Raw genomic sequence first — 26,056 nt, 5'->3', positions numbered from 1 at the left:
AAAACTTGCCAAGGAGATGTGGGTTCCCACAAAGCTGGGTGACAAGCCCTGTTGCTGCTCAGCAATGCCCTTAAGGGGCCCCGCCCCCTGCCCATATAAAGCCAGGCTGCACTGGGGCGGCAGCAGCTGGCACACAGCCTCCAGCCTCCGGAGCACCGTCCTGGCCTTGGCACTGGCACTGGCACAAGCTATGGCAAATGAAGTGCAAGTCCTGCTCTCCCCGCTGAAAGGGGGGCATCCTCCTGCAGGTAGGCTACCCACCTGCCCTCTGCCGTCCTGCAGAGCGCACCGGTCTCCTTGCTGCTCCTCTTTCCCTCAGTGCCTGCAACAGGGGCTCCCCAACAGAGCCGAGGTTCTCAATGTTCCCTTGTCACATTAACGTCACACGACCTCATTGCCTCTTACATCTTAGAACTCTCCGGGCTTGTGTATACACAAATGGGCAAGCCCCAGTTGAATTAAAACCTCATTAGAGATGAAGGGATAAGGGATTCAGAGCTTGTGAAAGGGGAGAGCTAAGGTCGGACCTTCCCTCCTGGGCTGTAGGTAAGCAGCGAGGCATCCACAGGAAGGCAATTTACTGCCATGGCAACCTTCTTCCCAAGAGGAGCCAGCTCTAAGTCTCAGTTGCCCCAAGATGACTGTGCATCCTCTGACTTCGGACCCAGGGAAACCAACTTCCACACAGAGGACAGCAACTTTATTTTGTTTTTCTCTCTCTTCTCAGGCTTTGGGGTTTGGCAGTGTTATCCAGAATGTAGTTTGCTTTGTCATCAAGCTGAGGAGCACTTTTTAATACAGACCCAAGCACTGGAGGGGGCTGACCGGGGAAGGGAGCAATCAAAGTATTTGGCAAAGTAGCCATCGTTTTCTCTCACTCTTTATTTTTCTTTTTCTTAACGTAGATTCTCTGTAATATGGAAGTTAGCTTTATTGTACTTATTGTTCATATAGATTGGCTGAGGTGAGCAGGTCTATTTTTAGCCAGTTTTATGTTCTTTCAACTGTCTTCTTTCTTTTTTTCCTTAAGAGACATCTCAAAATCTTGACCACTTTGTTCTTGCCTTTCTCCATTGACAAAATTTATTTATTGGCATAATGCTTTGGCACCTCTAAGCCAAGGTTATTTCAGTCATCTTTGCTGCAGGGGATGCTGGCAGGAATCACCTTCGGAAAGCTTTGAAAACGGACACAGAGGTTCGATAGCTTTCTGGCGGACCGCTCACCTGAAAGGAGTCTGAATTTTACTACTAATTCTGAGCTTTAAGTTTTAGGCACTGTGCCCCGGTTTCCTGTGGCAGACTCCTTTTATACTTGCAATTGGATTTGGCAATAGTTAACATTATCTGTATTTAAAGTTGGGGCGCCTGGGTGGCTCAGTGAGTTAAAGCCTCTGCCTTCGGCTCGGGTGATGATCTCAGGGTTCTGGAATCGAGCCCCGCATCAGGCTCTCTGCTCAGCGGGGAGCCTGCTTCCCCCTCTCTCTCTGCCTGCCTCTCAGCCTACTTGTGACCTGTGTCTGTCAAATAAATAAAATAAAAATCCTTTAAAGTTAATGATGCTGGGGAACCTGGGTGGCTCAGTCAGTTGAGCGTCACACTCTTGATTTCGGCTCAGGTCATGATCTCAGGGTTGTGAGATCAAGCCCCATATCAGGCTAGAACTGGGTGTGGAGCCTGCTTGGGCTGCTCTCTCCCTCTGCCCCTCCCGACCTCTCTAAAAATAAATAAACAAAATAAAACAAAATAAAGTTGATGCTAACTAATGGTCAGGAACTATACATGCAAATTACTAGAAGAAACATTCATTACAGAGAGGAAAAAAAAGAATAAATTCTTTTCCCACCTCTTCCACCCCAATCCTTCATGAAACGGAGAAGCTAAAACCTGATTCACTAAATTACATTTATGCACAAAGAACACAGAGATAAACTTAACCAAATGAAAGTTTGAAAGAAACCACCAGGAACTTTCTGTCCCACCGCTAATGATTGCTAATTACTCTGTGTACATAGCACACTATGACTCCATCAAGCATGTCACAATGCCCCTGGCATGACAATTAACTATTATGAACTGTGACACTACAGATAAGAGGTTTGGGGTAATTAGGATGGAGATGAAGGCAGACTTTTGCCTCCCCATTGAGAGCAAGGGAACAAAGAAACCTCATCCTTCAGCTTGTCTTGCTACATATTTTAAGTCTGAACAGTTTGCTGTGGTGCAAAATGTTACTGATGGAACAATAATTCATTGCCAAAACGCCACTAAATCTTCACCTGATTTTTACAAGCAAAATAGCGATCCCTGAAAGTGGGCAGCAGGTGCGATATGGCAGGAAGGGTCTGACACCACCTTCGGAATCGGGCAGAGTCTCGGCTTACCCTCTGCCTTCATTCCATACCCCTGGTCACAGAATCCTCATCTTTTTTTTTTTTTTTTAAGATTTTATTTATTTATTTGACAGACAGAGATCACAAGCAGGCAGAAAGGCAGGCAGAGAGAGATGGGCAGGCAGGCTCCCTGCTGAGCAGAGAGCCCGATGCGGGGCTCGATCCCAGGACCCTGGGATCATGACCTGAGCTGAAGGCAGAGGCTTTAACCCACTGAGCCACCCAGGCGCCCCAGAATCCTCATCTTTAAAGCAGCGGCTAATAAACAGCGTCGATACTATTAGGTTGTTATGATAATTAAAGGAGAAAACCCATGTAAAGCAGCTGACACATGAATGTTAGTCTCCTTAAAATGCAGGCCCTAGTGAAACACACCTCTGGCAGAAGGAATGATCCTTCCCGATCGCTTGCAAGGGGTTCTGATGTTCACGGCTGCACGAGGCACGACCGGGGCAGTCAGAACAGAAGGAAACTGAAGGAAATGGATAAGATAAATGTGCTTGCTTCCTCATAGTTGAAAATGAAACCTCTCAGAAATCAACCAGCTGTCACTCTTTCCCACCTCCGTGTGGAGTGCTTAGTCACGTTTCTTTTTTGTATATTAATGTAATATGCATCTCAGTTTGGTTAGCCCTGCTTATCAGTTTGTGCTGGGAAACAAGACTACATTAAGCTTGAGGTGGTTTAGGGGCTATTCAGCTTAGCTTTGGATTTTCTGCTTTTTTTATTTGCCTTGCTCTCAGTTTTAGAGGAAACCCATCACGTGAATGGCCAAAAATCTGTGAGCGGAAGGTGATAGAAGGAAGCGAAGTACACAAGGAACTAGAAAGAGCAGGAGTTCCAAGGTTTTCTGTATTTCTTGCACGTTGTAACTGGGTTTAAGTCAAATGAATCAGAGCCTTCAGAGGGGTCACTTTGAAACCCTGAGAGAGAATCAGTTTTCTGGCTCACTAATGAGAGAGGGAAGTTTGGAGACATGTGCAAGTGTGAATCTAATACAGAAAATGAGGGGGAAGCCATGGGATTCCTGGGTGGCTCAGTGGGTTAAAGCCTCTGCCTTCGGCTCAGGTCATGATCTCAGGGTCCTGGGATCGAGCCCCACATCGGGCTCTCTGCTCAAGTGGGGAGCCTGCTTTCTCCTCTATTTCTCTGCCTGCCTCTCTGCCTGCTTCCTCCTCTATCTCTCTGCCTGCCTCTCTGCCTACTTATGATCTCTGTCAAATAAATAAATAAAAATCTTTAAAAATAAAATAGAATAAACACCACAGGCTTCCTTTTCTCAACTCCTGTCTGCTCAAGTCAATGTATGGGGGTTGATCTGTGAGGCTCCAGGAGAGGTTATGAGACCCAGTCCCCCAGACATCACGGGGACAGGGGTTTGGATGACTGAAAGACCAGCTGCTTTCCTAGACACGGCCGCAGCCCTGTAGACCGGTGATGCACTGTCATCCTTGTTTCACAGAGGAGCAAACTAAATGTCAGCAAGGTCGAGGGACTAGCCCGAAGCCATGCAGCTAGTGCGGGCAGTGGGGCTGAGATCTGAAAATAAAGGGGACCCCATGCTCCCCTGCTCTAGAGCCCTCTGTCTTTACTTCACCACCCTTTCCTGACTTTGCTTTTGGGTCTCAATTGACATCTTAAAATGGGGTGACAAACTGACTCTAAATGCAAAGTGAATGTTTTATGAACATCTCAACTTTTAGTTAAAATCTTCAAATATAACAGCTCAGTCACAAGGCAGCATGTGCACAAACCTTTGTGTTATTCAGCCTTTTCCCGTCCATTTTCCACTGATTAGTGAAAGAGAAAAGCTTCTTTTGTGGGCAGATGTGTCTTTCTTTATCCTGACTATCCTCTACCAGAGAAACTATTGTCTGGAAAATCTTAACTGGAAGATTATCATATAGCATCCTAAACTCAAGTGCCTGTTTTTGCAAAGTTATAGACTACAAAAGCAGCCAGAAGAGTATAATGCTTGCTCAGCAAAGGTTCATTTTCCCCACATAAATTTGGATTTTCTAATGAAATTATCCAGAAGGGCATCTCTCTCTTTTACATTTTTTTAATCTCTAGTTCATTTTGCATAAAGTCTTATCTTATGTATTTGTAGTCAACTGTTAAAATGTTAAAATCAGTTCATATTTTACCTTGCCCAATTCCGATTGGTCCTTCTATAGAAGTTCAAAAGGCATTATAGTCCCAAACATGGAATTGTATAAATTACTACAACTTTAAGTAAACTAAGTTAGATACAGTGAAACTTCGAAGAGTTCTCATGAGTTGGACCTACCTGGTCTATCGAACATGGGCAATATCTGATTGTGTTGGATTGTAAATATTTATTTACAGTGGTTTATCTCAATTCTGGGAGACCAGTGTGACTAGTGTTCCCAGCAGAGTTTTGATGATGACCCTCCCACAAACCGGTTCCATCTGGTTCAGTCACCCCAAGTAGCGCGAGGAGCCTTAATCTATATCTTAGTATGTCCATGTAGAGTATAGGGATATTATCTTCTGTGTCTTTCTGCTGTATGTGGCTGACCAAACAAATTATCTGCCAGAACAAGTTTGATACAAGAACTGTGCTCTGGAAATCCAAGGTGTGTATGGTTTACTTATGCCTCCTAAATCACTGAGTTAGAGCATAGAGCCCCATCACAGAGAGGATTTAAAGACTCCTGGATGAAAGTAGGAATCTTCTGGGAGGATTTTTAATTTCCCCTCAAATCTCTCTGTCTTATTATTCTTAAGAATATATTCTTCAATTTCTTCTGGCATTTACTTCTCTGTTAAGTGCCTTATATTCTTTCCAAAGGGAGGAAAGTGATTTTATTTTGGAGGCAAAGACTTAATGATAAAGATCACCTACTTCAACTTCTGTCAAATTCCCCCAGGTCCTCCTAAGATAATCATGGGAGGGGCACTTCTTTTCTTAAACACACTGAGAGCCAAGGGACTTACTGTTGTACTAGGCACCTACTTCCCTTTGAATAATACAAACTAGCCAGGCTAGTAGCCAGGCTCTACCTTTCTGGAACATTTATCCTTTGGTCTTCAGTCTCTCCTCTGGAACAACATCAAGTAAATACAAGTAATAACAATTACCATAAACCAGGTGCTCATGTCACCTCTATTGTCTAGAGTAACCTGAACAATTATTCTTATTGAAGGATGCAGAAACTGAGTCTTAGAGGGATGTAAGTGTCTTGCTCAAGGTCCCAGAGCTCAGTAGGGGTAGAATTATCTGACCCCACATAAAATTTCCTCACCAGCATGGGTGCCTGGGTGGCTCAGTTGGTTAAGCATTTGACTCTTTTTTTTTTTTAATATTTTATTTATTTATTTGACAGACAGAGATCACAAGTAGGCAGAGAGGCAGGCAGAGAGAGAGAGAGAGATGCGGGGGAGCAGGCTCACTGCTGAACAGAGAGCCCGATGTAGGGCTCGATCCCAGGACCCTGGGATCATGACCTGAGCCAAAGGCAGAGGCTTCAACCCACTGAGCCACCCAGGTGCCCCTGCATTTGACTCTTGATCGCAGTTCAGGTCTTAATCTCAGGGTCTTGATCTCAGGGTGGTGAGTTTGAATCCTATGTTAGGCCCCACACCTGGAATCTACTTTAAAAAAAAAAAAAATTCCTCACCAGAAAACCATTCCTCCTCCACATGATAGTCCCTCAGATCTTTGGAGATGCCACCAACATTCTCTTCAGTCTATCCTCTTCAGAAGTGACGTTTCCATACTCCCCAGTTCCTCCTTTGATGTGGCTCCCTTCCTCACACTGGCCGCTCTCCTGACTTGTCTAGGTTGTCAAGGTTTTTGCAAATCAGTAGCACAGAACTCAACATTCCAAAGGGCATCTCATTTTTGACTATTGCTTATTTTAATTATTAACAAGTTTGCTTCTATAGTTGGTGATAATAATCAGTCTAGGTAGAATAAATACATAGAAACAACAGCATCAGGGAAAACACAAGGAATGTTAATAAGAAAATAATTACAGCACTCCATAGTTCAAAAGCACTTGTCACAGGGAGAAAGAAAAACACAGTTGGGAGGGGTACTGAAGGCCCAACCTCTAGACCTCCTGTTTGGCTCCTCTCAGCACAAGAGTCAGAGGTGCTGTGAACACCAGCCCCTTCACACAGAGGCACTCCCTCCTCTGTCTTCCTGGGAAAGCCATCCCTTGGTTTATTTCACATCTACATTCCGTGGCTGTTCAGAAGATTTTCTCATCATTTGATTTCTGTTGCTGATTACTCTGCATGCCTTTTTCTCATATAATATGTGTCTCTCTCTGGGTTTGCATGCATTTAAAGCAGACCATGTGTAAAAATAGCATTCTTTTCCTAGACTGACTCTAATACTGCAAAATTCTCATGACAAGCTTTTAAAGTCAATGAAAAAACAACTTGGTGATTCAAAATGACCAAGTGGAGTTTATTCCATGAATGCAAGAATGGTTTGATAGTAAGACCACCATTAATCAATCTTTATAGATTAATATCTATTAATATAAGTAACCGCATGAAGGATAAAAATCATGGATCATATCCATCAATGCTAAAAAGGCATTTGTAATTTTCAAGCCCAACAAAATAGTAATAGAAGAACATTTCCCTAATTTGAAATATATATATATTACATATACATATATATTTTTGTGTATATGTGTGTGTATCCACCTAAGTACACATCATATGTAATGAAAAAAATTAAAAGCAATCCCTTAAAAATTATTATAATGAAGATGTCAACCATCATGACTATTTAACATTATTCCACAGGAAGTAGTACTATAATTCTTTACAGGTTATATAATGTTTTTTACCTGAAAAACCCAAGGGAATCAACAAAAAAAACCACATTATAAACAGTAAGAATAAGTTCTGGGTATAAAGTCAGTGATATAAGAACAACAATCTGTCAGAGTTATAATTGAAGAATTGATCCCATTTACAATAGCAACAACCAAGGTAAAACGCTTAAAGGAATAAACTTGACAATAAAGGTGTAAGATTTATGTGAACCAGTTACTGAGGGACCCCAAAGAAGATGTGAACAATGGAAATGCATACCATGTTCTTAAATAGAGAGTCACCAGAAATATAAACACATGAATTTTCCCTTTAAAAAAATCTTTAAATTTAAAGCAAGACCATTAAAAAAATAGACAAAAAAATTGAACAGCTCATAAAGAGAAAATAGAAATGGCTTCTAAAACACAGAAATAAGCTCAACCTTTAGTAAAATAGAACAAATGCAAATTAAAACACGTTATCTTTCTTTTTTAACTTCCTGGTCGACAAAACCAAATATTTTCCAGCTCCCATTGTTGTTAAAGTAGGAGGAAAAAATCACTGTCATCTTCGTTCCTGAAGCTGCAACTGGTACAGCCTCTGGGAAAGGCAATTTGGCAAGTTGTAACAAAATTTTAAATGCACATACCCTTCAGAACTAACCAGATCACTTGTAGGAATTTATCCCACGGGTATACTTGCACTTGTGCAAAATTATGCGTATAAAAGGATATTTGTTGCAGCATTGTTTGTGACATCAATGAATTAGAAACATCTGAAACGTCTAACATTTGGGAGTTGGTTAAGTAAATACAGGACGTTCACATAATGAAAATTTAAAGCAGATGTTAAAAAGAACGACACATTTCTCTGTATATAGATAAATAGGGAATTTACTCCAAAATGTATGATTGAATGAAAAATATAAATAAACAAGATGTAGAACAAGGTGTATCTTATGCTGCCATTTAAACAAGAGTAATATGTGCAGTATCTGGGGATGAACACATAGGACATGTCTAACATTAGCAGTATCTAGGAGATGAAGTAGGGGCTGGAAATAATGGTGGGAGAGAGACTGCAGACTCTTTCACACTTTTTGAATTATGGGCCTTATGCATATTTCACAAAATCAGTAATATATGTAATAATTTTTAAAGAACAGTGATAAAGTCAAATTTCTAAGTGCATTGAGAAATAGAATAGGTTTTCCTTACTTTACATTTTATTGGACCGAGCTTTGGAATTTGCCAATTTGACATTTCCATAAAAAGAATTAACAGGTTCAAACAAATCAATGTCCATTTAGCTTTTTCTCATTTGAGCTTGTCAGATTTTAGATGTGCAAATTTCCTGGGAACAGAAAGAAGTATTTGCTTTGACTTGCAGTCTGAAATGGGTTGTTCCTTTTCAAAAGTTGATTTCATCTGACATTGTTAAACACTTGAATTGCTGTTAGGTCATCTGTAGCCTAATTAACACTAATTGATCTCCTGAATGGCAGGATTTTTAATATAGTTTAATTACTCATTAGAACATCTGAGCTTAGCCAATGTCCGGAGGTTTGGGGTCTGGGATGGAAGGTGGGGTTCCAGTGGGATCAGAGGCATCTCTCTTGAATTAAATGGCTGTTACCATCACATGCCCTGACTTTTGGCTCATCTCTCAGAATCTGTGCTTTTGAATGCTTTAGTTGAAAAGAAAAAAAAAAGTGCAAGCCTTGCACAAACTTTAATCTTGTGGGAAAACAAGAGGGTCACATTGTAATTGTCTGTGGCTATCATAAAAAGCATAATTGGTTTGATAACAAGAAAAAAATGTTTTTCAGTGAAATGCCTAAGGGAGTCTGTTGCTGTTCTCCTCCCCAAACCAAAGGTGTAAACCTCTGCTACTTTTCTTAGCCTCAGTTCCTGCTCTCTGAACATAAACAAGCAGACCTCAGCCCTTCTCCGCTTCCCCACCTTGTCTGCCTAACACAATATTTTTTCTTCTATTCAGTTCAAGGTAACATTTTATTGTGTTGTTTTAGATAAAAGTTTAGATCTTCAAAAAGTAAGTTCTAAAATTCTTTTCAAATCTAAATTCATTCCTTGAATAAGAAAAGCAAGCCTACTGTTTTTATACTAATCACAACTCCTGTGTTGATGCTTGTTTGTTTATTTGTTTTGTTTTTTTGTTTGTTTGTTTGATGCTTGTTTGTTTATAGTAAAGGCTGGAGGAATGCGAATTTCCAAAAAACAAGAAATTGGTGTCCTGGAGAGACATACCAAGAAAACAGGATTAGAGAAAACAAGGTAGGGATTACTTAATTTCTTCTCCTTCATCACCTCAAGGAGTTTTGAGTGACTGCTTCCAGAAGTCAGAGGCCTCCCTGAATTTTACGATAAACCAAGGCTCCCTAGGCCCTTACTGAACAGGGTTAGAGCCAGCCAGCTGAGGAGTGGGGACAGGGGCTAAAGATGAAAGGCACATTCAGGTGAAAGGTTGCTACTTTCTAGAAAACTCTCTCTGGGCCCACTCATTACCCACATCTTCCTCCTCTCTGCAGCCCGCCCAGGTCCCTTGTACTTACAAAGCACAATCCTGAGTGCATCCAAACCTGACTCATGTTCCTTGATCCTATTTTCAAATTAGCCTTTAAAATAATGTCCCTAGGCTGGCCCTGTTTTCATAATATGCTTTCTGCTGTAGCAAATCTTCTGAATTAAAAATAAATGGTTTTGGGGCGCCTGGGTGGCTCAGTGGGTTAAGCCGCTGCCTTCGGCTCAGGTCATGATCTCAGGGTCCTGGGATCGAGTCCCGCATCGGGCTCTCTGCTCAGCAGGGAGCCTGCTTCTCCCTCCACTTCTCTCTGCCTGCCTCTCTGCCTACTTGTGATCTCTCTCTGTCAAATAAATAAATGGAATCTTTAAAAAAATAAAAAAATAAAAAAATAAAAAAATAAAAATAAAAATAAATGGTTTTGGGGGGGGGTTGTTTTAAATCCATCACTTAATTATTTAGAAAATAATGGCCGCTATATTCGGCATAGCCAGAAGGCATAGAGATACTGAAGCTGGTCTCTCCCTGCTCCTTCTGCTGTGACCTTGACAAAAGGCACAGCTCAGCAGAGAGCTGTGGGCTGCGGAGGTGCACAAATGGGCCAAGCACGGGACTGTGGTTAAGGAAAATGACTGTGTTGAATAAGAAAGAAACGTGCAAAACTCCAAGGAGGTGATGGGGACACTTCAGAGACAATTTCAACATGGTTTCCACAGACGAGTTGAAGAGTAATTCAAACGGAGTCAATTAGAGGACGTTCAGGGATGCGTAGGGAAGTGTAATAGTAGTCTCAGAAAGGGAATGCAGCGGGAAATAGACTGTGGAATTTCTCTGGCTCTTTCATATAAAATTATTTTGAAATCATTTTTAAAGTTTTCTTCTAAAGTTTCTGGGAAGAGAATTTTCTGAGGATTTGTTCCACTTTTAAAATGAAATGTGCATTGGCCCCATTACCAGTTAAGTTTTTTGTTTCTTCTGATATCAGAAAATAATTGCCACACAATGAAAGCCAAGGCTGTAAATCCTCAGCGGCTGACCCAGCCTCTAGGACAGTTCTTAGAACAGAGAAAGCACTTGAAACGACACCAGACTGTTGTTGAACTGCAGGCTGGTTTGATTCTGTTATTAAAACCTGATCAAGCATACGCCCTGTTTATGGTGACTCTGGTCACCATGCCTGGGCCAGGGGCTCGGGAACTAAAAAGTCATGGCTTGGAAATGACATCCAGTTGGCAGCCAGTAGACGAGGCATTCGTTCCTCTGCACCTCAGGAAATGGTGACTCAACTATGAATTCTGACGTCAGCGGAACGCTGTGGGAAGAGCTGACCAGAGAGTAACAAAGTGGAGATTGGAACCCTCTTTAAAAATTCAGTTGTTGTCTTATAGTCATTCAAAAATGAGAATGGGGGGAGGGGTGGCACCTGGGTGGCTCGGTTGGTTAAGCGACTGCCTTCAGCCCCGGTCATGATCCTGGAGTCCCAGGATGGAGTCCTGCATCGGGCTCCCTGCTCAGCAGGGAGAATGCTTCTCCCTCTGACCTCTTCCCTCTCATGCTCGCTCGCTCTCTCTCTCTCTCCCAAATAAATCAATAAAACCTTTTTTAAAAATGAGAATGGGACCGCTGCAGAACATAAACAGCAGGAAATAGCTCCACCTCTCTATTGCCCTATTCACTAGCATCAGTGATAGGTATGGGAGCCTGATGTGTGTAGGATTTGGGGGTCACTTTCAGGAGAAGTAATGAAACATCACGGAAATGAAAGGGCTGGGCACTGGCCTGACAGTGAGGGGGAAGGAGCCGGTGCAGGGCGAGGCCCCGAAGCTGGAGCTTCATTCTCTCCACCCTCAATCCCCTCAGCTGTTGACATTCCTGTGCTTCGGGAGTGCGTTCAGGAAATATGAGGTCCTCATTTTCATGGACGAACATCCTTCCTTACATCTTCTTGGAGGATGAGTTTTGCAAAATGTATCAGAGAAGATAAATTTCTAAGTATCATCAATCTATGTCCATTTCCTAATAACTTCCCCTCACCAATGCCAACCATCCAGAAAAAAAAAAAAGTGCCAAATGCAAAGTTTCCATCAAGAAGCTGTACAAGCAGGCTCAGCCCTGATTGACGCTCTCCTACAAAATAAATTGGCCTGAGAAAAAGAAGCCAGACGCAAAAGAGTCCATGCTGTGTGATTCCTTTTATGAAGTACAGAAACAGTCAAAACTAATCTGCGGGGCTCTAAGGGGAGTGGTTATTCCTGGGGGCGGCTGGTTTGGCTAGTTGTGAGGAGTCACCAAGCTATATACGCCCATGGAAAGATGAAATAAAAATACACCAGTGATAATAACTTGGCCTACAAAGATTTTTACAGCACATGGACACACAAAAGCAGATTTTTTTTTTTCTTCTGGATACTGCCAAGCAGAGTAAAAGCTTAAAGGCCAAGTAGACAGTCGCTGTATCAATCATTTAGCCTCCTTAGTAGGAAAGTTTTCGGGTCTTATGTGAAATTTTGTTTCATCTTTACAGTGCCATTGCAAGTGTTGCCAAACTCCAGGCCATGGATGCTCTGAATGACACGCTGGAGAAGGTGAGGCGGGGGTGTGGGTGAGGCCCCTCACCGGAGGCTCCGGGTCAGGATTTATCCACCAGTCAGGTCGAATGAGTGAACAAAGCTGAGCGCTGGGCTTTTATCCAACTCAGAGATTTGCCGTTCTTGTGGAGGACCCCACTCTCAGTCCAAGGAACACAAAGAGGTTTTGGTGAGAAGAGCTGTTTCTCCAAGTTCCTAGTGTCTATTTAATAAATCATGTCAAAAATAAGACAAAAACAAGGCAAGAATCATGACACCGAAGTCGCAGAGTTGTACTGTGCCATCCCAAATATTTCTCAGAACCATCGGCATGTTGTATAAAAAGGCAGCCTGCGGATTGGGACTTCAGCAGTGCGGGACCTTGCTACCCACCACTTCCTACCCACAAGGCAGTATTTGATTTGAGGTGAAAGTGGGTGGCGGACAGTTGCACAGGTTAGGGCTGGAGAACGCTCAGCACTGGCTAGGTTTATCCAGGAAAATCTGTTCGTGCGGGTGGTTGGCCGTTGCTAAATTTATTTCTGTATCTTGTATTTCTTCTAAGTAGCTCCAGAAACTCGGAAACCTCTTACCAGATTAACAGTGGTTTGGTTTTGGATTTACTAGTTTGTTTTTGAATTTTGGAGGTAAACTAAGCGAAGGTCCTTATTCTACCCCTCAGGGGCAGATAATTTGCATTGAAAGCAAGGAATAACCACTCTTTCTGCTGCTCTCCTGTTAATGGAAGGGACAGGACTGTGCATAATTTATAGAAGGAAGACTGTCACTGCCAAAATCAGGGCTCTGGAAAAGATGGGAGCAGAAACTGAGCAGCTAGTCCTCTAGGGGCCTCCACTCTAGCGGCTTCTCCACTTTATTGGTATGACCTTGAGGAAATTACTCATACTGTGCCTTAGATAAATTATTTGTAACATGGAGATAAGGAAGGGCACCTGGGTGGCTCAGTCGGTTGAGTGTCTGACTCTTGATCTCCGCTCAGGTGTTGATCTCAGGGTCTTGATCTCAGGGTCACAAGTCCAAGCCCTGTGTTGGGCTCCATGCTGGGCATGGAGTCTACAAAAAAAAAAAAAAAAAAAAGGTGATAAGGAAGAGTATATCCTTCACAGGGTTGTTGTGTGGAATGAATGAGTTTGTACATGTGATGCTTTTAAAATAGTGCCTGGCACACTGTAACCTGTTTGCACTCTGGTTAGTAGTACTGGTTCTGTGACAGCAAAATAAACAGATGTGTCTGAAGTCCATGGGATGTAACAAGGCAGATGGTACTAAGCAGATTTTTTTTTAAGTCATCTCCATGCCCAACATCAGCTGAAACTCACAACCTCGAAATTAAGAGTGGCATGCTTTACTGGCTGAGCCAGCCAGGTGTCCCAGTACAAGGCGAGATCTTGATTATAGGCCAAAGCTACAAAGCCTTCTAATGTGAGGGGCTTGGTTCTCCCACAAATAGATTTGAGGTGATGTCATAAACAGCTCTCTGCCTCCCTGGCTTTAGAAGAGGGGCTGGGATGAATGTGCCAGAGCAACACAGGCTGCCGCTTCTGCATCCCACATCCTCTTGCACCTGCCCACCAAACGCCTCTTCCTCGGGGGCCACAGACTGGGTGCACTCGTAAGTGGAACTGGAGGGATTAGACACAGTCCTCTAGAATATATGTTAACCCAAAATAAAATGTTTAAAGGTCAGTAGAAGTTAATTATGCTATACATTTTTTTTTAAGATTTTATTTATTTATTTGACAGTGAGAGACACAGTGAGAGAGGGAAAACAAGCAGAGAGAGCGGGAGAGGGAGAAGCAGGCCTCTCACCGAGCAGGGAGCCTGATGCAGGGCTCGATCCCGGGACAATGGGATCATGACCTGAGCCAAAGGCAGATGCTTAACAGCTGAGCCACCCTGGCACCCCTATGCTATACATGAGTTACGGTGCCACCGTCTATAGTGTTTTTGATAGACATACATGCTTATGTCTTGGCATAGAGGAGTTCTTTCCCTTTCAGTTAAAAATATCACTTCCTTATTTCACAGATTAAAAGAAAAATCAACAACAATAACAACAGGTTGTATTTGTAAACCACAGGAAAACATTGAGATGGTGTGTTGTTACAAATATTTTCAACAGCAACTGTACCTATTTAAAAAAACAAAAACAAAAAACAATTTTAACTCTTAGTTCAATGTTTACTGCCGTAGGGTTGTGGCTAAGAGTACGGAGTTTACTGGTTTGAACAGGGCTGACATCAGACATCAGATGTGTCTCCTGATGGCTCTGTCACTCAGATTTCCTCCCTTTCCTATGCCTCTGGTTCCTCATCTGTAAATGGGAATGTGGTTAATAGTATCCACTTCACAGAAATGTTGTGAGAATAAAACGACCTTATGTAATATATACAAAGTACTTAGCAGAGCCAAGTGCAGTTAGCCCTTATAAATGTTAGCTTCTATTCTCAGGCAAGCATGCTACAGGACCTACAGGACCTCACTTAGAATCCCAGGCAAAGGATAAAAGGCCAGCAACAAAATCAAGTCCCAAGATCACCATATAGGACTATCTTGAGTATGGCAATTGGTGGGATCCATGTGTTTTCTTACCACTAAAAAATCCTTCCTGAGTCCATAGTTCAACCTGAAGCATAATAAGATTTTTTTTTTAAGAGAGAGGGAGAGAACACAAAGGGTGGGAGGTAAGGAGGGAGGTACAGAAGGAAAGAGAGAGAATCTTAAGCAGATTCCACACTATGCTAGGGCTCTGTCTCTCGACCCCAAAATCAAGAATCCAAGGCTTAACCCACTGGGCCACCTAGGAGCTTCTTAAGATTTTATAGTAAAGGTCAACTTGGGATGGAAAGACGTTTTAAAAATAGATCTGTTGAGATCTGTGGTTGTCAGGAGCTAGGGGTGAGAAGAAGGTTTGACCAAAAAGAGACAGGAGGAAATTTGAGGGTTGAGGGTTCTGCCTCTTAATTTTGGTCACAGACTGTATGTACTTGTGAAAATTCATAGAACTGTACACTAAAGGGGTATGTTTTACTGTAAATAAATTATACATTAATTTTAAAATGAAAAAATGCATAAACTATATACTGCCTCATACAAAAAAATTACAATATATAAAAGATAGAGAAATGTAAGTATAGATATCCACTGATGGATTTTCACCAGCATTACCATTCCCCCACAATATATTTGTCATGAAGACCTAACAATATATAATTGGCCAGAAGAAATACAGTAGCAGAAATGAGGGTCATATCCTCTGCATTTAGAAACATTCATGCCCTCAGCTAGAGTTATGTCTGGTCCCAAGAACCCATGTTAATTCTCATACCAATGCAAGAATATAAGAGTCTAAGGCAGTGGGGCGCCTGGGTGGCTCAGTGGGTTAAGAGTCCGACTCTTGATTTCAGCTCAGGTTATGATCTCAGGGTTGTGAGATCGAGACTCACATCACCTCCACACTGAGCATGGACCCCACTTGGGAGCGTCTGTCTCCCTCTCCCTCTGCCCTGTCCTTCACGCACATGTGCATTCTGTCTCTCTCTCTCTCTAAAAAAAAAAGAAAGAGTCTAAGGCAGTAAGAGGACAGTCTTATTCATAAGATCTCATCAACCACTTAAACATGGCAAGACATTTCTATCCATGTGTCACTCATCCCTGGATACCGTGCTTTAAAACCAACCTAGGGGTTGAGATGTGGGCGACTGAAAAACAATCCCCCAAAGCCTGTAATTGTATGAATCTAAGTGGGAAGCAGCCTGAAATTTTCCCCTCCATTTCCCCCAACTCTTCTCACCCAGAGCTCGCTCTCTCTCCCACTACCTTTCTCCTTGCCCCCTTCCCTCTCCAGATAGCCCTTCCTGCCTCTTCCAGCCCTACTTAAGAGAAAACTCATGTTGCCTGGTGACAGGCCATATAACCTGGTATTCCTGCAGAAAAGGCCTTAGGTAACCCCCAAATTCTCTCAGCCGAAAATCTGGAAGAACCGGTCTCAGACCAAGTTCCACCAACTCCTTCAAGGCTGTTTGACTTTTTAGAAGACACGTAGCTCCTCTGAGATTTATGGTCATTCATTTAATCTTTTTTTTTTTTTTTTAAAGGCAGGGAGTGAAAGACAATGATACTGCCAAATATAATTCTGTAGACAGTTATGGAAATAAAATCTGGCAATCATTGTGAAGCTACTCTGAACATGAAAGTATCCAGTTGAAGCATTAGTAACAGGATTGGGTTAGGGTATGGCGTGGGGTGGACTGTTGAAGCCTAGTTAAAGTTGGGGCCTCTTTTCAAGTTGCCAAATGTGTCACCACTGCCAGAGTTAGTGAGATGTATGTGAAATGGGATCCTTAGGGAGCAGAAACTCTCAAAGGCATCTGCAAATCTAAAAAGGTGTCTCTTGTTCTGTAGATGAACATCACTGTAGGAGTATCCTTGAATTTCATTGACTCAAGCTGAATGTTTAGTTTTAAGCATTTTGCTTAACGGGGTATGGAAATCTAAGTGCTAACATTCAGCCTGGAAGTTAACACCCTGGAAAGATGAATAGAAGAACTGCCGGTCTGTGAATACTACCTGACTTCGGGCTCTAAAACAAAACCTGCCACTCATTTTCTTGCATCTAGAATTTCTTTCACAGCTCCAATCATAAAGACTCTTATTATGCTTCTTTTGCTTTTTTCTCGGAAATGAAAACTATAGATTCTGAGGTCACAGCTACCCAAGATGAAGGTAGATTCTGCATGTGGGAGTTTCTACTGATCTGCTTTTCAAGTTCAGTATGTTGCCCCTTATGTGATGGAGTCTCAGCAAGACCGAAATCCTTGCACACACACTGGCTTTGAATTCTTTCCCTTACGGGGTTACCTGAGATTCTCTATCCTAATGAATCCGACAAGAAACACCTTTCTTTTTTACAAACACTGTCATTCTATAAAGACTAATGATGAAAAATCCAAAGCTTCCCCAAGGTTCAGATGCCAGACTGAAGCCTGGCTGGAGGTGATACTCTGGAAAGCTATTCCTACTTATTTCTGGTTCCCGCTAGAAAATACAATCGTCCTATTGCCATTGATACAAAATCTACAGCAAAGATTTAGTCTATTTCGAGGTAAACCATTTTACTAACAGTTTCAATTCTGATAGAAGACTCTTTGGAGACTCTCCACCTGCAACCCTCAAGTCCTTCTACATTCAGGTGTTCTCCATTGAGAGACTGGAGCATATGAGAAAGAGAACTTGATTCTCTTGTTGGATATTCAAGAGTTGCTGGACAGCCCTGCTCCAGGCTCCTTAAGACCTGTACATTTGTAATTTAATAATTATGGGCAGTTTCCCTAAAGCTGTTATCTTTGCCAGAATTATTTCCATTTCTTTCTCAATCCTGTTGATTTTTTTCCCCCCTTAAACTTTCCCAGATCAGTTCACAGATGGCCAACAGGCCCCAGGGACAGCCTCCCATTAATTCTGATCTGCAGCATTGCCCTCCTGAAAAGCAGTTGAGCAGAACTTTGAGGACCTCTGTTAAATGCCTTAGTAAAAATGTAGCCCCTAACCCTTGTGCATTACTGGTGGGAATGGAAAATCTTACAGCCACTACAAAAAAAAGCCACAATATGGCAGTTCCTCAAAAAATTAAACATAAAAATCTGTCATCCAGCAATTCCACTTCTGGGTATATACCCGAAAGAATGGAAAGCAGGGATTTGAGCAGATGTTTATACAGCAGTGTTTATAGCAACATTATTCACAATAGTCAAAAGGTAGAAGCAACCAAAATGTCCATCGTCATATCATCATCGCACATCCATATGAATGGATAAACAAAATGCGGTATACACACAGTCAGTGGGATACTGTTCAGCCTTAAAAAGGAAGGGAATTCTGACACATGTCACAACTGGGTAAGCCTTGAAACGAAAGAAGTCAGACGCAAAAGGACAAATCCCGCATGAGTCCACTTATATGTGATACCCAGAGTAGTCAGCAGTCATAAGACAGAAGGTAGAATGTGGTTGCCAGAGGCTGGAAGGTGGGAGGAGGGAGCGAGGAGTTGTTGTTTAAAGGATACAGAGCTTCAGTTTGATGTAATGTAAAAGTTCTGGAGATGAATGGCAGAGATGGTTGCACAACAGTGTCAATGCATTTAATGCCGCCAAACTGTACGCTTGAAAGTGGGTGAAATGGTAAATTTTGTCCTGCAGATTTTACCACAAATTTTTAAGAGATTAAAAAAAAAAAATTACAGCCTCTAAAGTGTGGAGATAAGCCTAGAGACGGTCAGGTCATGAGTTGATGCCTCCCCTCCCCCGCCGTGGTCACTGTCACTGCGACTCTGTGGCTTTGTCTCCTCAGCGTCGACTTGTCATCTTGCTATGTCTCACCTTGGCTACTTGCCCACATTTCTTTTATGTCAGAATTACTTGTTGTTTCCTTTCCCACCCCCTTCATCTTGTGCTTGACTTCAGGTAACCTGGCAGGCGTTCCTCCCACCTGTAATCTCTTGTATGTGGTTTAGAGCCAACCTGAAACAATCCATCTGTTCTAGTTGACACTGAAGACACCCAGTCTGGAAGAAAATTACTGAAGTCAGTGGCCTCTTAAGTTGCCTTTTTGTTCTAATGTTAAAGCAAAAACAAAACACTCTGCCCTTACCACACTCTAAAATATCTTGTGGCCCAATGGTAATTGATCTGGCAAAAAAAAAAAAAAAAAAGTCACTCACTCTTTTTTAGATTATAAAGCAACATTTATGACTAATACCTCGATTATGTTTCTTCCTTCCTGCTAGAACGCCCGCAGAGACCATCCTTGGGTTTCATTATGATATTACTTCTGCCTGCTCATGGTGAAAGAAAAATTGTAGAAAAATACTCACAGGCAAAGTAAAGAAGAAGATGGGGAATTGCCCATAATTCCTCAGAGATAAGCACTGTTAATACTTCAGTGTGTACTCCTCCGGGGTGTTTAATTGTTTAAGACCAAGAAGAAAGGACTTTCTGGAGTCAAGTAGCACATGAAAGGGAACGCTGTGTGCCTAGAGTTCAGGGACATTTGAGAAGAGATATAAGACATGTGTGTTTTCCCTGGCTTAGAAGAGGCCAAACAAACCATAAACAATGTGATGCTTGGGGTCATGTGTAGTTTATCTCCCCCTTTATTTAAGTTGAGTGTGAGGGCAAGGGCATGTAAGTTCTGCAGTGATGTTAATTTCCTCATGAGCTGAGGCATCCCTTCCTTGCTGGCTTAGGTAGGTGTCCTTAGGTATCTTTCTGTTGTATTGTTTGGCTTAGAAACCAAGAACTGGAATGGACCCCAAAGGTCACTGGGTCCAAATTCTTCTCCTAGGAGAACTGCATGCGAATTGTTTACAGCACTGGGCACCTTTTCCATCTGAAGCTGTCCTTAGTGTGAATTCCATAAGGTCACTCGGTTCCATATGAAATTCCTCTTACTGTCAAAAGTCTCAGACTGTTCACTTGAGCCGTTTTCACTTGTTCACTGGAGCCCTTTTCCTCACAGATATCTTCCGTGGGATGACTAATAAGAACTTTTGTTACCTGGAGCTACTAATCACTCCTCAGCTTTCTTTTTATGAGGCTGTGGAGACTGAACCATAGGAAATTGCCAATATTGGACCATTTTTTACCTACAGAAACAGCCATTTCAAGCTTCAACATACTAACTGGCCCTAACTCTCCCCAGCTTCTTTCAGAGGTTCCTTATTTCTGATCTTTTGACAATGGAAGTGTTCTTCCCCAGTGGGACCTTCTCTGGTGTCCCCTACAGCCTCCTTAGAATATATATATTCTATATATATATTAATCTATATATACTGATCTATATATGCACCAAAATACTTATTAATCTTGGAGGACTGATGAGATATAATTAAGCATTCCTACCTTTAAAAGTGTCACTTCAAAACATACATATAAATGCATATGTGTATCCTGTACATCATTTTGTATATAATATAGTTGATAGTTTTCAAAATCAAGAACAAGCTAATGAGAGAAACTGGATGAATGCATACATGTGTGAGCCCAGAGCAGGAGGTGGTATGGGAAAAAGACATATGAAAGAAGTAACCAGGACCATGAAGTTGCCCTGACCAACCATGTGGCCCTCTGCTACTGTAACACTTCATGACCAAAGAGATCCAATGCGCTTATTTTTTCTTTCCTTCTCGCCTTTAGCTCAGCCATAAATTTCCAGCAGTAATGCACATGGCACATCAAAAACCCAGACCTGCCCTGGAGAAGGTCACTCCGCTGAAAAGGATCTACATTATTCAGCAGCCTCGAAAATGTTAAGCTGGAACGTAAAACACAGGCGTCGGGCCAACTGCCGTGAACATCTGACAGCTTAGCGAAAAGGACCAAAATTTTCCATAGGCCTAGTGCACTTGCTTGGTAAATAAAACAGCTTTTGTATCTTCTCTTTTGACTTTAGATAATAAAGCATCCAAATTTATAAATCCAGTGCCTTCTTGGGCCTCATTTTGGTCCAGGTCAGGACCCCACGGATAATTACATAGGTAATCCTGTGGAAAACTGGAGAATCCAGAACACTTGGGTATTCCACTCCACCTCCCAGGTTAGTCCCTTTTCCCCTTGATGCTTACCCTGAGCTCTTCCACCCACAGTGAGTTCGCTCGCAAGGACAGACAGAGGGGAGACAGGAACACTCTGACATGTGCAAGAGGCCAATACTCTATGCAAGCATGAGGCGGGATTCTTCTCAGTATGTTTGTCCTAAGATGCTCCAGCTTTCACTTGAGGTGAAATGTCGTTTCCGGCTCCCCACATAAATCTGGAAGTTTGTTTCGAAGGTTTGGTGAGGGAAAAGGAAAACCTTAGATTTGTTACAAACATATTCTCTTCTGTAAAGCAATAAAGGATGAAAGGTAGAATCGTAGTTTCAGCAGATTGGTTCAGGGCTTCCCACAAAGTTCATGCTCTCGAACCTGGGGGGGTCGTGATGCCGTAGGGCATTGTGACTAGGGTATAGATGTTGGTTTTATTTTTTTAATAAAGATTTTATTTATTTGTCAGATAGAGAAAGCACAAGCAGGGGGAGTGGCAGACAGGGAGAGAGAGAAGCAGGCTCCCTGCTGAGCTGGGAGCCTGCTGTGGGGCTCAATCCCAGGACACTGGGATCATGACTTGAGCCGAAGGCAGACACTTAATGACTGAGCTATCTAGGCATCCCTAGCTGTTGATTTTAATTGGAGGGAGGAATAGGAGGGAAAGTGTTGCCAGGCTAAAGCAGTTCTAGCTCTCCTACCCTCCACTGCGCGCACACGCACACACACACACACACACACTCTCCTCCCCCACCCCTTCCTCACATGTGAATAGCCAAGGGTACCTTCAGGTGATAGTAGGGGACAACCACATCCTTTTTCTAAAGCTTAGCTGTCACTTTACAGCTTCACCATCTGCACTTCTCATTAATAATGCTATCCAACAATCAGCACCTGTCTTGACCCAAAAAAGTGGTCAGTACTCTAGGCCATCATGTTATAGGTTGATAACCCTTGGAGTGTGACCTGGTGCCATGCCTAGCTCTGATTCCTGGAACTCCAGAAGTGCTTGGCTAAAGTCCAGTGGTCCCGCTGTTGCATCTTTCCTCCTACCCTGCATTGCTTGGCTCTTTTTCAGAAATAAGAAAATTATTGGAGACAATATTGAAACTTCAGTCAGTGCCAGCATGAATCAATAAGACAGTGAGTCCTAACCACCCCACTTTGGCTTAGCTCAGTTCCTAGTCCTCTGGACCATTGTCAGAAATATTCCAGAAAGGTAAGTGTTGCAAGGCACATTGTTCTTGTAAATGCACAGAAGTTCAAGGTCAGCCACGAATCCCCAGGGGACTGGAGCAGAATATAAAGAGGATGGTAGATGCTAGCTGGAACACTGGACTGAGATTAGGAGACTAAGTTTCCACTTCTGACCTTTGCTAGTTACTGTGTTTTTAAGATTTTATTTATTTATTTGAGAGAGATCAAGAGAGAGAGAGCAAGAGTCAGGGGAGCAGGAGAGAGTGGGAGAAGCATACTGCCTGCTCAGCAGGGAGCCCAACACAGGGCCCTGGGATCATGACCTGAGCCAAAGGCAGATGCTTAACCAACTGAGCCACCCGGGCGCCCCTGATCTTCACTAGTTCTTCAACCTTAAATAAGCTACTTGGCCTTTCTGATTCTTGTCAAATGGGCATAATGACACCAGACCCTCCCACTCCCAGTTTAACCTTCCCAGTGGCACACTAGGAAGAAGACAAAAGGGACACTGAGATTTGTAATAAGCCATTTCAAGAGTAGTGAGAACATGGTAGTACCAGGATGACGGTCCTAGAAGCTGCCAGAGCTATAGTAACAGGAGAACGATTAGAGATGGTATAACATGAGTCTAGAATAGGAATTAAGGGAAAAGCTGAAGATTGGGGCCAGGTGGAAGTGGGGAGTAAACGGGAGAGGATGATAAGGAAAATGAGAAGCTGGGATGGTGGCACCGATAGACTTGCCTCTCCTGGGGGCGGCAGGAGGGCCAACCACCCACAGAAAAGAAGAAGAGGAGAAGGATGCCATTCTCTCTCTCTAAGTTGGAAGATGTATTGCAAGGGAAGAGAGACCTCTCCAAGGGAAACCTCTGTGCAGTCAAGAGCCCAGCATGGATTTTGGTCCACAGTTATAGTCACTCAAACCGCCACATCGTAGAAAGTACGAAGTTTAATGAGAACTTCAGATCCGAAAGGAATTGAAATTATCTCAGAGGATGTATAAGAGGAGGGGTGCCTGGGTGGCTCAGTCGTTAAGCGTCTGCCTTCAGCTTAGGTCATGAACCCAGGGTCTGGGGATCAAGCCCCACATCGGGCTCCCTGCTTGGTGGGAGGCCTGCTTCACCCTCTCCCACTTCCCCCTGCTTGTGCTCCCTCTCTTGTTGTGTCTCTCTCTGTCAGATAAATAAATAAAATCTTTCAAAAAAAAAAAAAAAGAGAGAATGTATAAGAGGAAAAGGGCCAGGCCAATAAAAGCGCTTTGTGGTGATATGGCTGCCTATGTAGAAAGCCAAAGGGGCTATTCTCCTCTCCCTCCCTCTCAAGCCCTGCATGGATCTGCTGTGGCTCCACTCAGTTTGAAGCCCCTGGGATACGTTCACAGGCCCAGCAAAAGCCATGACAGTGACGGAGGCCCGTGTCAGAAAGTGCAAGGCTGGGGATTGTCGGGCAGACACTTTTCTTCAGCTCTTTTCAATTCAGTTCAAGCCACTCTGTGTTAGGCACTGGGACACAAAGGTGAGTAAGAAGTTGCCCCTGCCTTCCACGAAATTCTAGACCAAAGGAAAATAGGCATGCCAGCAAATCCACATGGAAAGAGAGCTTAGAAATGGCTTGGCGGGGGGCATGCTGGGGAGGAGGTCACGTATAGTAAAAAAAAAAAAAAAAAAAATGTGTTGGCTATGGAGATCACTAACCCACATACAGATCTTTAATAAACAGTCTTTAGTTAAGGATTTTATTATGGAGATTGTCAAACATGCAAAAGTTGAGTGAATATTATATTGAACCCTCATGTACTCGTCACAGAGCTTCAACAATGTGGCCAGTCTTGTTGAATCTAGAGCATCCAGCCCTCAACTTCTCCCTCTACCCCTCTCCTTCTGGATTCTTTTAGAGCAAATCCCAAGCATAATTTCATGTAGAAATACTTCAGTATGTTACCTCCAAGAGATTAACACCCATGTGTACACACACACTCTCTCTCTCTGTAAACTAAATTTTACAAATATTGTGACGCAAAAGGGAGTGTCATATAAACAATCCAAGAATCTTTCACAATAAAAGCAAGACTGGCATTGTTATGCACAGAGCCACAAGAGCCAGAAACAAGTACACACGTGTGTGCACACGCGTGTGCACACACACATGCACACGCAGCTGGGCCAGTAGTGCCCACAGAAACAACTGCTGTGAAGTTGGAGAAGGCAGTGAGAGATGGAACTTCAGAAAGGGAGGTAGAAAATGCAGATCGTTTTCAGGTTGAAGAAAAGAAACAGGTAAACAAAGTTGGTGGGAGCAAACAAGTAAACAAGAGGCACAGGCAGAAACCACCAGGGAAAATTAGTCCTTGATGAGAAAAAGAATGTAGAAAACACGGAAAAATAGCTGTCTCTGAAGTTACTCAGAGGAATAATGGGGTGACAAGCTTGCGTTAGATGGAACCCAAGTCTGAGGAGGATATGACTGGCTTTGGGTACCTATTGTGTTTTCAAGTGAGTGTCTGGCTGTCACTGGAGTGACCATCCCCTTCAAACAGATCAGATGAGTTTAATCCCCCATCCTCCCCAACATGGATGCTCAAAGCCTGCCACAATGTCTGTGAATCTCCAGGGGGTTATTATGGTCACCTCTGACTTCCAGTGAATTTGTTGTCCCTGAGTCCCACCCTCCCGATCTCATCTTGGGTTTCAGCCCGTTTCCATAATTTTCCCAAAAGCCTACTGCAGAGGGTGATTAGCTTACCAAAGATTTAGCAGAGTTTATAACACAGGAGCCAGACAACCTGCAGTAGAATATTAGATTTCCCAGATTTTATGTGTATGACCTTCTATTACTTCCCATTCCCTCCAACCCACGATTTTGTTCACTGCTCATCATACCCCTGGCAGCCTTCTATTCCTCCCACCATTTTGCTGATGGCTTCCCCTCTCCTACCCTCCTTTCCTCACTCTCCTACTCTTCCCTTCCTCCTGATTTCTGTTCAGTTCCACATCAACAATTAGTACTTCTCATGTTGCCCTGACTCCTGGAAAACACATCCTGTGGGAGTCACCTTATCCCTAAATAATCGCCCTGCTCCCACCAAGTCTGACATCAACTGTCAGGATGTCAACGTTTTCATCCAAATATGAAGGAATGGCTGAGTAAGTGACTGATTAATTAATTCACTAGAAAGACTGAAGTGACTGAGAACTTGAGCCAAGAAAAATGAGCCAAAGGAAAAAGTGGAGAACTTCCAAAGGAAATGTTGAAGGACTGAAAGAAAAACACATGAAATTAGGGTGAACAGAGCTTCAGCTAAAAATATAGAATCCACGTAGAATTTTGAACCTGCTTTTGCGTATAGTATCTCATGAACTCTTCACAAGAATCACAAGATGGTAGCTGTCATTATCCCATTTTGCAGATGACAAACATGAGCCTCAGGGAAGTTAAGAGATTCCAAGGTTTTGTAGTTTAAGTGGAGGAATTTCTCTGGGAATCTCTTAATCCCAAACTACAGCTGTCTCTGTGACCCCATGAGAACACAGGCTGGAACTAATGCTTAGGAGTCTCCAAACAGAGAGGATCTGGATGTAATTCTGACTTTAAAAATAGAGCTGCATTTGGAGAGAGAAATCTGTGTGAACAGACTGGTTTAGGACTAATCAAATCCCTCAACAGGGGAAGAGCCATTCAAGTTCAGATTTTCAGGTTTTTGTTTAAAAGACACAATACGGAAGTTTGAAAGATCACAGAAGCAAACCAGGTTGGGAGAAAATAAATAATTTATAGATATGAACCCCCAAAACTAAAAAAGAAAACAACAAAAAAAAAAAAAAAAGAGAGAGAGAGAGAGAGAGAGAGAGAGAAAGAGAGAGAAAATGTCCACAGTCTTTAGTTAAGGACTGGACGCCTCCCTTGTGCACAGTGAAGGCATGAGGCTGGAGGAGATGCCCACGATGCATCTTGGGAAAGG

At 42.8% G+C, this 26,056-nt stretch overlaps 1 protein-coding gene across 1 annotated transcript; it reads left to right on the top strand.

The window, feature by feature from the left end:
- On the top strand, positions 1 to 20,791 carry DAPL1 (death associated protein like 1). Its single transcript, XM_080799584.1, has 4 exons — positions 1 to 248; positions 9,399 to 9,486; positions 12,258 to 12,318; positions 20,514 to 20,791. The coding sequence occupies exons 1-4, from the start codon at positions 17 to 19 to the stop codon at positions 20,628 to 20,630; spliced, it is 498 nt and encodes a 165-aa protein (XP_080655710.1). The 5' UTR covers positions 1 to 16; the 3' UTR covers positions 20,631 to 20,791.
- The last annotated feature ends 5,265 nt before the right edge of the window (positions 20,792 to 26,056 follow it).

Source organism: Martes martes, assembly GCF_963455335.1.
Source record: "Martes martes genome assembly, chromosome: 3".
Classification (NCBI taxonomy): Eukaryota; Metazoa; Chordata; class Mammalia; order Carnivora; family Mustelidae; genus Martes; species Martes martes.
The sequence above is the reverse complement of the archived record's forward strand: the minus strand, read 5'-3'. Positions and strand labels throughout refer to the sequence as shown.

Bases quoted from the DNA above. Each gene is read 5' to 3' on its own strand.
- DAPL1 (XM_080799584.1), top strand. From the start codon at position 17: ATGTGGGTTCCCACAAAGCTGGGTGACAAGCCCTGTTGCTGCTCAGCA. The intron at 249-9,398 runs GTAGGCTACCCA...GTTTGTTTATAG, and splicing joins AGGGGGGCATCCTCCTGCAG to TAAAGGCTGGAGGAATGCGA. The intron at 9,487-12,257 runs GTAGGGATTACT...TCATCTTTACAG, and splicing joins ACAGGATTAGAGAAAACAAG to TGCCATTGCAAGTGTTGCCA.